General features: G+C 40.4%; 1 protein-coding gene across 1 annotated transcript in view; it reads left to right on the top strand.

Annotated features, from left to right (window-relative positions):
- Positions 1-17,112, top strand: part of Scfd2 (sec1 family domain containing 2) — a 336,750-nt gene that overhangs the window by 128,197 nt on the left and 191,441 nt on the right. Inside the window, exon 5 of the mRNA XM_057773027.1 lies at positions 6,339-6,588. Coding sequence (XP_057629010.1) covers positions 6,339-6,588 — 250 coding nt within the window. The remainder of the gene's footprint in view (positions 1-6,338; positions 6,589-17,112) is intronic.

Genomic DNA, 17,112 nt, shown 5'->3' with positions numbered 1-17,112 from the left:
ATTAGGTTGGATCTACTCAAATAATGTAGGATCAGTGATTGCCTCATCTCAAGATCTGCAGTGTTAGAGCTTGACCTTCCAGTGCCCTCCAGGCTCTTGTTTTTCATGACGAGGCCTTAGCTTGTGGTGCTGTTCTGAAAGTTGTGGACCCTTTGGGACATAAAGCCTGGTTGGAAGAAGGCACTAGGACTGAGCCTCTGAGGGTTCTAACTACTACAGATTCCAATCTGCCTTTGCAGCTTCCCATCTGTTTAGTGTGACTGGTCTATAACACAAGTTCCTGCTGTGGTGTTCCTGCTGTGGTAAACATGACCGCACAAGCAGTTCCAGTTAGGCCTTTGACCTGGTTTTCAGAAGTGTGGAGGAGTTTGTAGATGTAGGCTAGAGAAGCTCCAAGATGATATAAAATTTTTTCCTTTTGTTGAGATTTGTTTGTGTGTGTGTATGAGAGAGAGTTGTATATATATGTGAGGGTGTGCTTGTGTGTCTGTACCAGAGGAAGCCATAGATGATACTGCATTCCTTAGAGCTGTAGTTACAGGTGATCTGGTTGCTGGAAACCAATATCAGGTTCTCTAGAAAAGTAGTAAATGCTCTTAAACCACAGCCATTTCTCCAGCCCCTGAAAGCTTTTCGTAGTGGGGTGTTCTGATGGGCTCCCACAAGACCAGACTTTCAATAGAAATGAAGAATATAAAGATTGCTCATGAAGTTTCAGGTGGGAATATGGATCCTATTGGGATTTGGACCTTCTGGAAAATAATCTGACTAGATTTTTGCCATAGTTTGAAAAACTGAATGTAACCACATTAAAAAAATATTGGACTAATTTTTTTGGCAGATAAAGATTTCAAAGCACAATATCCATGCTGTGACATGGTAATTCTTTGCTAATTTTTGCCTGGCTTATAGTGAGGGTCTAAAGCAAAAGCAGAACAGAAAGATTTAAAACACATGGCACCTGTCAAGCAAAAGAACAGTTGTGGGCAGAGTGGGCGCAGGTACGGCAGATATAACTGTGAGGCTCTAGCGAATTAGAGAGAAGTGTATATTTTGCACTGGGAAAATAGGAAATGTTTCTTAAGGGCAAGACCTCACATATAGAAAGCCCCAGACTGTTGAGCGCTTGTGCATCTGGACCTTGGAAAATGTTTCCTTGGAAGTCATTTTCTTTTTTGAAGCAGGCATAGAAGTTATGGTTTGACTAGAGTATCCGAGCAGACTCATGCTTCAGCGTATGGGACTGTTTGGAAGGCAGTCCAGCTAGTATTAGCAGAAGTGGGTCACTAGGAATGGGTTATACCTGCCCTGGTCCAGCCTAAGTCCTTTCTTTCCGTCTGCCACGATGTGAACAGCCTTTCCTCAGGCTGCTGCCATGAACTGAGCTGCTCCTGCTGTCATGCTTTCTCAGACACTGTACATCAAAACTGTCCTCTTTTATGCTACTTCTGGGTGGCATTTTGATTGTAGTGATGAAAGTAACTAACACATAGTCTTCATCACATCTGGAAGGCCTCTGGCCACATGTGGTAACTAGTCACTGACTCCAGGAAATGGGGCATTATCCCACCTATCCTACCTTCTTGGTAGATGTACATGAAATATTTACGGAAGGGAGGGTCTTACCCTATAATTCATTTCTTAGAGCTTTGTTCCTCCCTCATATTGGATGTTGGATCTTTAAAACCCATTTGGCATGCGCCCCATCAGGATTTGGGTGTTTCCAAAGCAAATGCAGATGCCTCTGTTGAGAACTTTCTTATGAGCTGGCGGCTGTTCAGTCCTCCTCCCACTCATCTGAGTCCCATGTAACCTGTGTCTCACTTTGTTGTGTAAAGTTATTTTTACAGTTAATTAAATTATGTACTTATTTGGTGTGTATCTGTGTGCACAATGTTGGGCATATCGGTGAATTATTTTACATTTTTACATTCTGCCTGGGGTGTACAAAAGGAAATTCAGATTCCTTCAGAATTATCCAAAATAACAGATTGATTTTAATTTTGGCAGGTACTCTTTGGAGACAAGATATTTGAGCATCCATTGTCATATCTCAGCAGCCTGCACACACTGGCTGAGGGAAGCCCATTGTCATATCTTAGCAGCCTGATCATACTGGCTGAGGGAAGTCCATTGTCATATCTCAGCAGCCTGCACACACTGGCTGAGGATTGCTGAGAAGTGCTCTCTGCTAGTAGTTCAGAGTGTCTACAGGTTCTGCTCTCAGAGGAGCAGGTGTGGGGCCAGCGTGGACCAGCCTGCCACCATATGCAGTATATTCCTAATGCCAAAATGGAGACCAGCTCTTGACTTCACAGTCAGCCTTTCTAAGTACATGGCTTTTAAAGAGGGCCTTTGTATGGAGTTGCTGGGGACTGATTCAAGAATAACAAGAACCCAGACTGCAGAAATAACAAAGTACTTTGTCACCCTAGTCACAGCTCAGGCCCTCTTCTCCCCACTAGTAGGCCTGCTTGTGTGAAGGTGAATAGGAAACTTAATCCCAGCTGCTTTACAAAGAAACCATTTTTAAAACCCTCCACTTCAGCTAGGGTTTGCTGTGCTTGTGTCTTTCAATAGCAGCATTTAGTAATATTTGATTTTTCCTTGGCCTTTCACTGGCTGTTGAAATGAAGTCCCACGATAGAGTTTTACACCCAGAGTTTGTAGACTGTCCCTCCTTCCTCTGAGGCTGCCAATGTCCTTTCCTAGAATACATGCCATTCCCATACCAGTGTTCTTAACTAGTCCTTCTGGGTGGAGGAGATCCTAGGGCACTGGGTAGTGGTAACAGAATAAGTGCCAGGTGCTGCCGTGTGACCTACTTTCATTATGAAGTTCATAGAACAACCTGGTGAAGAGTAGCCATGGTTGTATCTTCCTAAATGATATCAAATGTGTTCTACAAAATTAGCCCTCAGAAAACGAGTTAAGTTTGAGTCTATACGAACACTATCTTGTTGTGGGGATTACTTCATTTTTAAAGCAGAGGGGCTGACACAATTTGTGTCAGTGTTGTATAAATGGATACCTGTGTAATGGGGCTAGCTAATATTTAGGCGTTTTTATTTCCTTTCCCCAAGGTCATACAGCCTATGACACAGGTCCCCTCCAACACCACCTTATTCACACATCCTGTTACTCCTGCTGAAATGAATGTCTTTTGATCTTTTCTTGTTGTTAAGAAAAGCATACATCAGAAAATGACCAACAAGGTAGAAGAGATGGCCATTGGTTAAGAGTGCAGACTCCTTTTTTGGAGGACATAAATTCTGTTCCTAACACCTACATCAGATGGTTCAGTCGCCTCTAACTTCAGCTTCAGGGAATCCACCACCCTCTTTAAATAGGTTCTGGGGATTGAACTTGGGACCTTATATTTGAAAGGCAAGAACTTTATTGACTGAGCCATCTTTCTAGCCTTAGTTCAGTCACAATTATGTCAATATGAACAGATGGATACTTTTTTTGTATTCTTTAGGTTATTTGAAAATACTACTTCATGTTGTTTTTAAAATTATTCTGGCTGTGGTCAACTGGGAAGTCTTGCTGTTGACTGTTGGGTCCTTTTGACATATCCTTAATCTCTTTATGGGGGTGGGGGACACTATAAGATCTTCCAGGCTTTTCCTGTGTTTTCCTTCCATTTCCTAGGGTCAGTCATCTCTTTGGAGACCCCTGGTTTCTTTTACCAAAGAAAGACAGCAGAGACTAGGATCTGGGTGTGTTCATTGCCACTGAGGTGTCAAGGTTTTCAGATCACCCCAGGGGAAAGAGCTGGAATACATCAGCCTACCTATTTTACACACATTCTCATTGGTGTTTCTGAACTTCTCTGCCTGTCTATGGTAAAGCTAATTTTTTTTGAGTAGTCTATATTTTGCTGAGTAGGGAACAGTAATAATATGACTAGCTGCCTTCTTCTGTCAGTAATGAAGTAAATGGAATGCCTGGAATAATGTGGCTTCCTGCTCTGCCATCCTATGGTCCAATGGTTCTCAGCCTTCCTAACGATGTAACCCTTTAACACAGTTCCTCATGTTGTGGTGACCCCAAATAAAAATTTTTTTGTTGCTACTTCGTAACTGTACTTTTGCTATTGTGATGAATCATAATGTAAGTATTTTTAGAGATAGAGGTTTGCCAAAGGGGTCATGAGCCACAAGTTGAGTATCACTGCTCTAATCAGGTCATATTATTTAGACATGAAGAGATCCCACGATGTTAAGGAACAACACAATGGGACAGTCAGAACTGGAATTAGGTTTTCAAAATGGGTTATTTTTATTTTCCCATAATTCTTACATCTTTGTAACTGCCCACTGTTTTTGGCTTTGTATCAAAGACATCTATTGGCTGCTTGGGATGCTTAAAGCATATTTTGAATGTCGTTTTGCTGCTGTGAACAATGGAGGTCATGCTTGTACCTCTACTGAAGGATTTCTCTCTTTATCATGTATCATAAACCAAAGACTTGAAAATGCAGGCTCAAGAGGCAGATGCTAGCACGTACATCTTTAAATGAGTCTCCTGCCCTGACATACTCTTCAGACCCATCTTTTAAAAGGCTTTCTTCTCTGAGGGTACAGGGCTCCTGCAGGTAGACACATTGTATATAACCCTGGCTGTCAGGATATGGGATGGGAGGCAATGCAGGAATCATCTCGTAGTCCAAGAAGTTGGCAATGGAATAAGAAACAAATAGGCAAGCTGCAGCCTCTGTGAACCTCTGTGGTCAGGCCAACCACATGGCTCCTTTCTTTAAGGGACTTTGGCACCTGGAGTAGCAGGGAACCCTCTGCTCCGGGTGCTCTGAGGGTGAATTTGCTTTTATTTTCTAAACCACATCTTGTTAACATATGCCAGTAAAATCTCTACTCTTTCCATTCCTATCTACTCCAAAGACTTAGCACTTTATTTTTTGTGTAATATGCCATAAGCATGTAATTATATTAGAAATAAATGGTAGCTGGGTAGTGGTGGCACACACCTTTTATCTCAGCACTTGGGAGGCAGAGGCAGATGGATAGATCTCTTTGAGTTCGAGGCCAGCCTGGTTTACAAGAGCTAGTTCCAGGACAGCTAGGGCTGTTACACAGAGAAACCCTATCTTGATCTGTCTGAATTTGAGTGGAAATGGCTGGAAGAGCTCTTTTGGGGTGGCCTCTCCTTGAGCGGAAATGGATAGAAGAACTCTTTTGAGGTGGCCCACTCTTTGCAATAACCTTCAGCTGTTTGCATCTTTCTATTTAAAGAGCATCTTTGCAGGGTTGTTCTGTCCCTGTGTCCTCTTGCTTTGACTTCTCCCATATAAAGCGTGAGAAGCCTCTGAAGTCCTGCCTCTCCATCTCCCTTTCCTGCTCCCCTTTTCCCCGGTAACACTTACCACCATCTGCTGCACCACAGCATTTACTCTCTGTTTTCCAATCGTGTTTTCCCCTTGACATGAACTATGAGAGTAGAGAATGTGTCTGCTCTGCTTCTCAGGCCTACAATAATGCAACATAGTAGGTGTTCAGGTGTTGAAGGAGGCCGCTTGTTGGTTTCCGACTGCTCAGCTCCAAAATAATCACACACAGAGACTGTATTAATTAAATCACTGATTAGCCCATTAGCTCTAGCTTCGTATTGGCTAACTCTTACATCTTATTTTAACCCATTTCTATTAATCTGTGTATTGCCACATGGCTGTGGCTTACCAGTTAAAGTTTCAGCATCTGTCTCCTAAGGGACTACATGGCTTCTCTCTAACTCCACCTCTTTTCTCCCATCATTCAGTTTAGTCTTTCCCACCTACCTAAGTTCTGCCCTATCAACAGACCCAAAGCAGCTTCTTTATTAACCGATGGTATTCACAGCATCCAGAGGGGAATCCTGCATCACTCAGGGAACACATGAGTGATGGAAGTTTCAGGTTCTGATAATTTGGATTTTAATTTGTTCAAGTTTTCAAGTTTTTGAAATGCTTACATTTTCTTACAGAGCTGGGGATCAAACCTGGCGCCTTGTGTGTGCTAGGTAAACATTCTGCCACTGAGCTACATCCCTTGCCTTTGAACCACTTACATTTTATTTTCAAAAAATTTCCATCTCATTTGCTCAAACCACAGTAGGATCATTATCAAAGGGCCTGCAACTTTACTTGTCATTTTATCAAATATTTTTCAGAATAAAATTTCTAATGCCAGACTTCTTGCAGTGTTCTCATCAGGATTAATAAACACAGACCTGAAAGACTGTGGTCAATGAGTACCATAAGGATTTCACAAGCATCTTTGATCTAATGTTCTGTCTTTGTGGAAGGCTGATGTACCCTCCTGACCTTGCTTCTGTTTCAGAGCCTTGGCGATTCAACCATGGCTGTTGTGCTTAATCAACTGCTGCCTATGATTAAGTCCCCAAGCCAGAGGACCAGCGAGGACTACAGCCCTGAGGAGCTGCTAATCCTCCTCATCTACATTTACTCTGTCACTGGAGAGTTCACCCTGGACAACGACCTGAGAGAAGCTGAAGAAAGGGTGAAGACAGCATTGGCCCACGTCTTCTCTGAGGAGTCCCAGTTGTCACCGTTGCTGCAGAAGATCACAGGTGAGTGTGAGCACCATTGTAGACCTCAGATCCTGTATGTACAGAAACTAGGGTTCTGAGTAGAGACTGTAACGGGAAGAGCGGACCATCTCCAGCCTCCTGCAGGGTCAGCCTGTCTCTCCCACAGTGTCCTTTTCCACTAGTGGTGGTGGAACGGTTTGCTAAGTCCCTCTCAGAATTTATGTTTGTTGGTGTCAAAGCCTTGGTCAAACAACAAAATCCTCAGAGAAAAATTGTTTTGTAAGGTGCTAGACAGGGTTTTGGGATTAGAAATCGCCATTTTCAGGAGTTTGAGCCTGCAATACTTCATTTGAATTTTAATTAATTAGTACTATTCTAAATGACACACTAGCTTCCCAGTAAAGTAGACTGTGCTAGTTTGGGGAGAATCTACAATTACCAGAGACTGTAATGATCCACCTCCACATGTAGTATGTTGACTCCTCTAATAGCTTATATTTGTATAGTGCTGATTTCAGTGGTATCAGTTATGCCTAGAAGCTACTGAAGCCTGTACATAAAGCATGGATACTTTAAAGCAGTCCAGGTTTCCTTTCAGTAACTTGAATGTGCGTGTACGTACATGTTTACATGTGTGTAGACATCCCTGCTCAGATAAGTTCGAGTGAGGCAGATTATGTATGTTTTAGACCCCTGGGGGCCTCATTGGGGGAAGGATGGAGACATCTCGATATAGGCCATGGTGCTGGAGATCTTAGTGTCCCATGCATGTGTGTTTTGTTTTATTCTGACCTTTCCTGTGGCTGGTTATGAACAACAAAACCCTGATGAGATGGAAACTTCATTCAGTTTCCACAGACGGGAAGCATTTTCTTGCCTGGCATGGAACCTGCTTGCCAGTTTATAATCTACTTAAGTAGAACTTGTGGAATTCGTTGCCATTTCGTTAAGTACAACACTATCTGCCATTACGTGTGTTTGTTTGGTTGGAAATAAATATTGACTTAGAATGGCTTAATATGGTTTATACAATGCTTAGAAAAGAGCTTTGATTTAAAGTAAATTTGGATGCTTGGAGAATTTCATTGGAAATTATGTTTAAATGAGCAAGTCCCAAGACAGACAGCAAGGCCAGTATGCATGTTCTAATTACATTTGTTTGGGTAGGCTTTATAATGTTTGTATGTTGACAGTTTATTGTTGGAACTGAAGTAATGCTCTAGGAATATTCTCTTAATATTCACTCAAGGTGTTCATTGACCCTGCAGTTCATTTTTTATTAGTTTCTTTACACTTGCTCAGGATATTGCATTTTCTTGCTTTGAAAACATTTCTGTGAATTCATGTTTGTATAGGAAAAAATTGTTAGCTCATAATTTAAAAATTAAAAAATAATAAGTTGTGGAATTTTTGAAGTTTTGTTTAAACCTTTATTTTACAATATTAATCATGCATTTTTTCCAATATTAACTTTGGGTATTTAGTGTAAGTAGTTAAATGGTACAGAGGTGTTTTTTGACATATGTGAACTAGTCACTTGAAAACATACATATGAATGCCCACACACATTCCTTCCCTCCCTTCCTCCCTCCCTCCTTACCTCCCCCCCCCTTTTTTCTTTTTCTTTCTGCTTCTGAATACACCAAAAGGACTATATTCCTCAAGCTAAATTTGTGGTCGATTAGTATGGACGTGTCTTTATTAATTATGTTGAGAACTCAAATGTCCTAAAGAAGGGTTTATATTCATAGATGCTGCTAAGGAAAATGTGACATTTGGGTATTGGGGTGAAAACTTAATCACATAGTATTGGAGTCATTGTGACTCAGTTCTATTAGGAACAGATACTTCAACCTGTATCTGAAAACTGCATTGTCTTCCAGATATACATAGTGCCCTGTATCAAGGTTAATGGCTTTCCCAGGGAGCCTGTGATCAGTACTGTTCTTTCTTTTTTAAATTTTTTAATTGATTTTATTGAGCTATAAATTTTTCTCTGCTCTCCTCCCTTCTTCTCCCCTCACCTTCAACCCTTTTCCATGATCCCCATGTTCCCAATTTACTCAGGAGATCTTGTGTTTTTCTACTTCCCAGGTAGATTAGATCCATGTATGTCTCTCTCAGGGTCTTCATTGTTGTCTAGGTTTTCTGGGATTGTGGTTTGTAGACTGATTTTCTTTGCTTTATGTTTAAAAACCACTTATGAGTGAGTACATGTGATAATTGTTTTTCTGTGTCTTGGTTACCTCACTCAATATGATGTTTTCTAGATCCATCCATTTGCCTGCATATTTCAAGATGTCATTATTTTTTTTCTGGAGTAGTAGTACTCCATTGTGTAAATGTACCACATTTTCCTTATCCATTCTTCAGTCAAGGAACATTTAGGTTGTTTTCAGGTTCTGGCTGTGACAAATAATGCTGCTATGAACATGGTTGAGCACATGTCTTTGTGGTATGATTGAGCATCCTTTGGGTATATACCCAAAAGTGGTATTATTGGGTCTTGAGGAAGGTCGCTTCCTAATTTTCTGAGAGATTGCCACATTGACATCCAAAGGGACTGTACCAGCTTGCATTCCCACCAGCAGTGTAGGAGTGTTCCCTTTTCCCCACAACCTCTCCAGCATAAGTTATCATCAGTGTTTTTGATCTTGGCCATTCTTATAAGTGTAAGATGGAATCTCAGAGTTGTTTTGATTTGCATTTCTCTGATGACTAAGTATGCTGGGCATTTCCTTAAGTGTCTTTCAGCCATTTTAGATTCCTCTGTTGAGAGTTCTCTGTTTAGGTCTGTACTCCATTTTTTTTTATTTGAATTATTTGTTCTTTGATGACCAATTTCTTGAGTTCTTTGTATATTTTGGAGATCAGTCCTCTGTCTGATGTGGGGTTAGTGAAGATCTTTCCCCATTCTGTTTTGTTTTATCAACTGTGTCCTTTGCTTTACAGATGCTTTTCAGTTTCAGGAGGTCCCATTTATTAATTGTTTCTCTGAGTGTCTGTGCTGCTCTGGGCTAATATTCAGGAAGTGGTCTCCTGTGCCAGTGGTCAGTACTGTTCTTATTTTACTTCAAGGCATAGACTTGACTTTCTTGACTCTGAGTAGCAGAATTTATTTGATTTCTTATGTATATTCTTTGGTTAATGAAAATATTTTAAAAAATAATTTTGAAAATAAGTAGTCAATAAAAGAATTATGCATCAACTATTTTACTTTACAGGATAACAAAATGCCCTGTTTTATCTGTTGAAAACTTCATCAAACTGTCTTTTCTCAGTTGCTAAGTGGTAGAACCAGCATTTGACTCTGGACTTTGTGGATATGAAGCCCATGTCTTTAGACATGCGATACAAAACTGCTTCAAGCCCATGTCACTGCTACATCCACTGCATGCCACAGCTCAGGCTTACTCACCCACACTCTTTCATGCCATGCATGCCCAGCCATTCCATTAGTATCTGGAGAGAAAACCAACCTGTGGTTGAAATTTTAGATATTGCCTTTGTTTTTTATCTGTTACCATTATATAGTTGTATATGTGTGCCATACCCCCCCCATTTTTACGAATGCATCCTCTTTTCTCTGCAATTGTAATAAATTACAATATTATTTATAGCCATAGAAGTCTATTGGTTGCCTGACTTTTAGAAGCAAGAGTAACAAACTTTAATTCTGCTTATTTCAAAAATATCTTTTGACAGCAATTGCCCATGTTTAAAATCCATATTTTTTTTTATCTATTCATTATGTAATTTATTTTTTGACAGTTGCTTTTGTGTCTCTGTATTCTTCCTTTGTATAGGAAGGATAATAGGAAAGTGTGATTAGTAAAACAGAACAAAAGCTGAACATGTCGGTCAGTGGCAGCACACTATTTTCTTTTTAATCTGCACTCTTTAAATGGATACTTCCCAGGCACGTTTCTAGAGCGGTGGGTGATTCTTTTCTATTCATGCAAAGTAACTAGGATTGGCTTTGGGGGTTGTGGGTGGGAACCTGGAAGGAGAAAACTGGCCTGGCCTGCTTATGCTGGTTGGTGTCCTCAGTCCTGCTAAGTTCAAAGAGAATATGAGTTTCTGTATACTTCAGTGTTCGCCTGCCAGCCACAAGAAAAATAAATCCATCTGAACTGTCTTCAGAGAATGAAATTTAATGCAGATTTTGAAGTGCATGCTTGGAATGTCGTCCTGCAGAGAGGTGTACCGGAAAAAGCTGAAGGTTTGAATACAGAAAACCATGATTTAAAAGTTCTGGCCTGCCGCTTCCTAGCAGTGTGATGTTAGCTCCCTGGCCTCGAGCCTCGGTACTGATTATCACTGTCCTTATTGATCACCTGTGATTGCTGAGCATAAAATAGGAACTGGTTTTGGGTCCATTTGGGATTATAATTAAAGAATTATTTTGCTAGTGTGTGTCACAGAGGGTTGAGCTCCTCAAACGTTTACAGCTGATGCACGTAGGCAGAGAGATGTTTGCATGGCTTGCTGACTAATTTTTTTTTTTTTTTTGCCAACTTTACACAAGCTAGAGTGTCGAGTTTAGAAAGGAGGAACCTTAATTGAGAAAAATTCCTCTACCAGATTGGCCTGTGGAGATGTTCTTTTTGAGTGTCCTGGAGCTGTAGTCTTGAGATAGAAGTTTCTCCAGAGACCGCCTGTCTAGGGTTTGGATAAGACGAAGGGAAAGAAAAAGGGAAAAGGCAGTTATTGGTTGTGTCTCTACCCCACCACCATTTTTATTAGGGAAACAGCAGTTCTCATGAAAGCTTCATCCAGAAACAACAAGGTGTTTTGTTAGAAGAAGGACTGAGGGGATGGACAGTTGGTAGGAACTTATGTTTGCCACGGTTAGCACTCTAGACATTCTTGGCAGGGAATTCTAAAGCAAGATGAAGTACTTGAAGGTTAAACAATAACCTACATGCCCTTATTTTATTCTTAGAATATTGGAATTGTTTTTATTTAAAATGCTAAAAAGATATATTGTCATGTACTGGCAGCATTGGGCTTATATCACACTTTCAATTTATCAGCATTGACTGGAACACACCTTTTCATTTAGCATTATTCTAAATTCTTCAAGCATAGAAACTCTGGGGCAGCAGCAGCATTAAGTGTTACAGCTCTGAACAAGGACTTGGTGCAGATAGGTCTAGCTTCTGATACTCAGTAGTTGTGGATCATTTACTATCATAGATTCTCAGCTTCTTCATAAATAAAATACATCCACATGAGCTAAGATGGACAAAGTGCCTGGCACACAGCCTAATGCATAATGTGTCATCGTTGTTGTGTATCAATAATGCACTTTATTGTTGCGTTAAGTCTGACTAAATAGGATTCCTTAGAGACAGAATTTGGGTGCAATACCAGGCAATGATGCCTGACAGTCCTAGCTAATAAAACTGTAGTGTTAAAAGCATACTTTGATATATTCCCAGGGATAGCAACAAATACAAACAAGAGTCTATAAACTCATGTGTCTAATAAACATATCATTGACATCTCAGCTCCAGTGAAGTGTACTGAAATGCTAACTTCTTTCCCTCTGTGATAATCTCTTCACAACGCACTACTAGGTTTTGAACATGTTTTGGGACAGAAGGCAAAATTATATCTAAAACAAAAACAGTAGAGTTTTAGTTTTGACCATGTTTTCATTTTTCAGTGACAGTGTTTGTGGGGGTTTGAATGTGAATGTCTTCCATAGGCTCATGTGCTGGAACCCTTGGTCCCCAGTTGGTGGTACTGTTAAGGGAAGGCCTTACTGGAGGAAACATATGCCTGGGAAGGCCTTTGAGGTTTCAAAGCCTCATGGGGCGCTCAGCATTCTGCTCCACCTGCCATGTCTACTTGCTGCCTTGCCTCCTCTCCCTCCAAACAAGCCCTTCCTTCTATAAGTTGCTTTGGTCATGGTGTTTTACCACAACAGTGGAAAAGGAATACAGTTGCTTTCTCTGATAAATCTAGGCACACTCTTTGGTGGTTTTGTATTTGCCTAGATTTTTACGCCTAGGATTCATGAGGCACAGTATTGCTATGCTTTGATAGAGGAACTGTTCTCAGCAGTTATCCATGTATTCACTTTACATACAAAGAAATCAAGACAACCAACAGTAACTGCCTTTCCTCAAACCACCAACCAGATATCCTGTTGAGTGAAGGAACTGGACTAAATCCTGTCTCTGGATTTTCAGTCTAGACTTCTTAGTAGGCCAGTGGTTCTCAGCGTGGCTTTGGATTTCCTGCAGAAACTCAGGACTTGCAACTGAGGTCCATCAAATAGAGTACTTCAGGAATCATCTAGAAACAGAGTTACTTCTTGCATATGAACACACAAATATTTGCAGGTCTATTGTGATTTATTAAGCCTTTTCCTCAGGTTTGTAGAAGGTAATTCTTATAAAATGTGAAACATTTTCAAGCAGAGAGTTGTAAAAGAAAAACTAAAAGAGGAGGTAATATGAGTTTCTCCTTTGAGATTTCTTTTACCATCACGTCTGCATCCTTTTCTCGTCTCAGGGGTTTCTCTTAGTAATACATCAAATTTCAGATGATGCATTTCTCTATATTTTCGTTCATCTGGATACCATTCCAATTTAGAAAAACAACAACTCTGCACATCTTTCTCTTGAGCATTTCTTCTGGCTTGGTAATAACAAAGGATTCCTATGGTAACCCTAAGAGTGATTCTGCAAGTCTGTCAATGGCCTTTGCATTATATACAAGAATGGTAATGCTTTATTGTAGGTGATAGTGTACCAATCCATGACCGCAGAGTCAAGACACACAGCTAAAGAAACTCATTGGGATTAATAGAAAATTCCATGCAAGCTTTTACCTCATCCCTTAGGTCTAACCTATGGATTCTCATGTATTATGGCATGCAGGTATCAGACATTTCCACGAAAGACTGTACTTTTCTCTCTTGTCTCGGGCCTTCCAGAGCAAAACAGAGACATTATCAAGTTATTTTCTATAGTGGCTTGCAATCCTGTTTCTCTGTCTGGGTCCTTACTTTTCTTGATTTCTAAGATTTCTGCTGCAAACTCTGATGAAGAACATATGTCTGCTCCCCAATCACTCCCCTGAGAAATGTTGGAACTGTTACATTTGGTTTTACTCTCCAGCATATTAAAACAGTTAACCACAGCACATATTACTAAATAGCCATATCAAGTGAAGTTGAAAATGTTTACTACATATTTAAAATACATCACGAGCTGTGCAGAAAGAAATGCAGAGCTGCCTGTGGCGCTAACCAGCAAAGCAGGCTCCCTAACGCAAGGGATCCGTACAAATTACTTTTTAAGCACTTCATTTTTCCCTGACAAATCATATAAAGCAATCATTCTTAATTGTAACACTAGGACATATCTTCTTGTGCTGATATTTATGTGTATATAAATGCATGAAGTATAATGTCTTTGCCACCACTTTTTGTATCTGTAAACAGTACAAACTGTATTGCTGTCATGTACCAAATAATAATGATGTTTCAGTTAGCCATGGACAGCATATGTGACAGTGGGTTCACAAGGGTCTCATGCTTACTGTCTCTTGATTGCAGCAGAAGCCATATAGAGTATAACCTACACCATCTAAATGTGTGTTGTCAACTCTGGTGTTCACATTATGATGTAATCACCTGATGATGTATTTCTTGGAACACACCCCATTGTTAAGCAGCTAATGACTAGATGAATGCATATATGGTATAAATTTCCAAATAATAAAAGATGTGTAATATACAAGGGTAGTTGTTTTGAAAACATGGCTATATTTTCAAAACAGGTATGGCCAAAAATACCACAATGGGGAGAAAACCCGCTCCCCTAGTATGTATGCCCATTGGAAAACAACCTGAATTTTTCAATGTTCAGTGGTTCTCAATCTTCATAAATCTGTGACCCTTTAATATGTTCCTTATGTTGTGGTGACCCCTAATTGTAAAATTATTTCATTGCTACTTTGTAGCTGTAATTTTGCTATTGTTATGAGTAGTAATATAAACATCTGATGTACAGAATATCTGATATGTGACCGCAAAGGAATCACAATCCACATTTGGAACCCGCTGCTCTAGTGTCTTATAAAATAGCATCAGAGTAGGCATTGACTGAAATGATATCTGAAACAAATGCCAGGCATTGTGGCATGGGCTTATGATCCCAGCACTCAGGGGCCTGAGGCAGGAAGATCAAGGTTAGCCTGGGCTACACAGTGAGTTCCAGGCATAGGAAAAGAAAGAGGATGGACAAAGGATTAAAGCTTCTCGAACCTTGTAATTGTCCCTCCACATTCAATTAACTATAATAATTGTGATTGTCATGTAATTATTTATAATTCTTTGGCTATAAGTTTTTGAAGAACAGGGATTGTTACTTGGATGAAATTTCATCTCTGCTCTATTTACATTTCCTTAAGATGATTTATAATTGGACTTTCTTGAATACTAAAGTCATACTCATTTTGCTCCCTGATTATCATAATAGAACTTAAAATCACTTGTAAACTCACTCTCCAGAGAAAGCGTCCTATAATTTTGATATGTACTGGTGCAAAATCAATCAGTAAATAGATATGTGATAAATGTCAGGTGATAGTGTCAGAAAATATTTTGTTTTACATGTTTTGGAGTTGGTCTGTTGTAGCCATGGTGCCTTGGATAAAATCACAGGTATGTAGCATGATAAATGTATTAAAAAGTAATGTTGTGAAGGAAGATCTTGAGAATGTTGGTTTCTTAATATTTATGGAGAGTGAAGAAAAACATTGTGGTACAAACATTTCAGCCTAAATTTATATCAAAGTTGGAAGATAGATAGATAGATAGATAGATAGATAGATAGATAGATAGATAGAGGCAAAGATGGATGGATGGGTGTGGCTGGGTGGATGATAAGAAAGAGATACAAAGCCGGGCGGTGGTGGCGCACGCCTTTAATCCCAGCACTCAGGAGGCAGAAACAGTCAGATCTCTGTGAGTTCTAGTCCAGCCTGGTCTACAAGAGCTAGTTCCAGGACATGCTCCTAAAGCTACAGGGAAACCCTGTCTCAAAAAATCAAAAGAAAGAAAGAAAGAAAGAAAGAGAGAGAGAGAGAGAGAGAGAGAGAGAGAGAGAGAGAGAGAGAAAGAAAAGAAAAAGAAAGAAAAGAGAGAGAGGGAGAGAGAGAGAGAGAGAGAGAGAGAGAGAGAGAGAGAGAGAGAGAGAGAGAGATACAACAGACTTTAGGCTGGACTTCTTGGATGATGGGAGAATGAAAGACCTACATGTAGAATGCTGAAAAGGGGCATGTATGTGTGCAAGCACAGTGAAACTGACTTGTGTTTTGAAACGTAACTATAAATGTAGTCAGAAATGTAATTCTCATAGAAGCTGACTGTCTTCATGTGTTGCCCGTTTACTCTATCCTTAGCACCTGGACTGAATTGGTCCCAAGCAGAGTGGTGATTTTCACTGAAGCAAATATAAAATGAAGCCCCTCCTTTTTCTTACTCCTTTCATTTTTTAAAGCAAAACACATGGCTGCACCTTTTCTTCAGGCTCTTGGTTTGTTGCCAAGCTGACAGAGCCAACTGGAACAGGAAACTGATATGGTGCAGTGCTCATTAGCAATTTCCATTTTCTAGTGCACAAGAGTTAGTGTGTTAGGTTTGAGAGGCTGTGGCTCTATCCAAACCATTCACCAAAATGAGTGGACTCTTTCTTTCTCTGTGTCATTCTGGTGAAGATCGCTTAACCTGAGCAGTTCTTTTCACAGTGGTGTAGGATGTGAGGTTCCTCCCTGTGTATTCAGCACCATCCAAGAAATTCAGTCACTGGCCAAGAAAGCTTTCTTTCTAATTAAACGTGTTTGGATACTCTTCTGGTCTGGAATGCACACCCTTTTGTGAGTGTGGAAACCAAACACTGGAATAACTGTAGTTACAGCTGCTAGTGTTTCTTCACCTGCGTGTTTTCTAGGAAGCGAAGCAGCACACTTGTCTTTACACTGTGTTCCCAGAAACTGGTTTCCATATAGTGTATAATTGTATTTTTATTAATTTTAAAACTTAATCTCTGTCCTGCCATCGCCTTCATCCTTTCTGTTCCTCATCTCATACCTCTCTGAGAGAAATCAGAAAGCAGCCACAGAGCACCTTGGTGACTGGGAGCTTAGGGGGTTAGTGCACTTCACCTCGGTGACTGGGAGCTTAGGGGGTTAGTGCACTTCACCTCGGTGACTGGGAGCTTAGGGGGTTAGTGCACTTCACCTCGGTGACTGGGAGCTTAGGGAGTTAGTGCACTTCACCTCGGTGACTGGGAGCTTAGGGAGTTAGTGCACTTCACTTGATTTTTTTCTAATTATTCTCCTAGGGAACAGGAATCCAGACAAGAATGACATCATCGGCCTCTTTAGAAACAGGCATTTGTAATCACTTTTGACTCGGGGTGATTATAGCATTTCAGAGGAGCAGCCCTGCTAGGTACAGGCTGGAAGTGTGGGAGCTGTTATATGTCTGGGAAGCCATCCTCAGAGTCTCCTGCAGAACAAAAGCCAGCCAGGGGTGTGTGC

This window comes from Chionomys nivalis, chromosome 6 (assembly GCF_950005125.1).
Source record: "Chionomys nivalis chromosome 6, mChiNiv1.1, whole genome shotgun sequence".
NCBI lineage: Eukaryota > Metazoa > Chordata > Mammalia > Rodentia > Cricetidae > Chionomys > Chionomys nivalis.
Note: the sequence above shows the minus strand (reverse complement) of the source record. Positions and strands in the feature narration are given on the sequence as shown.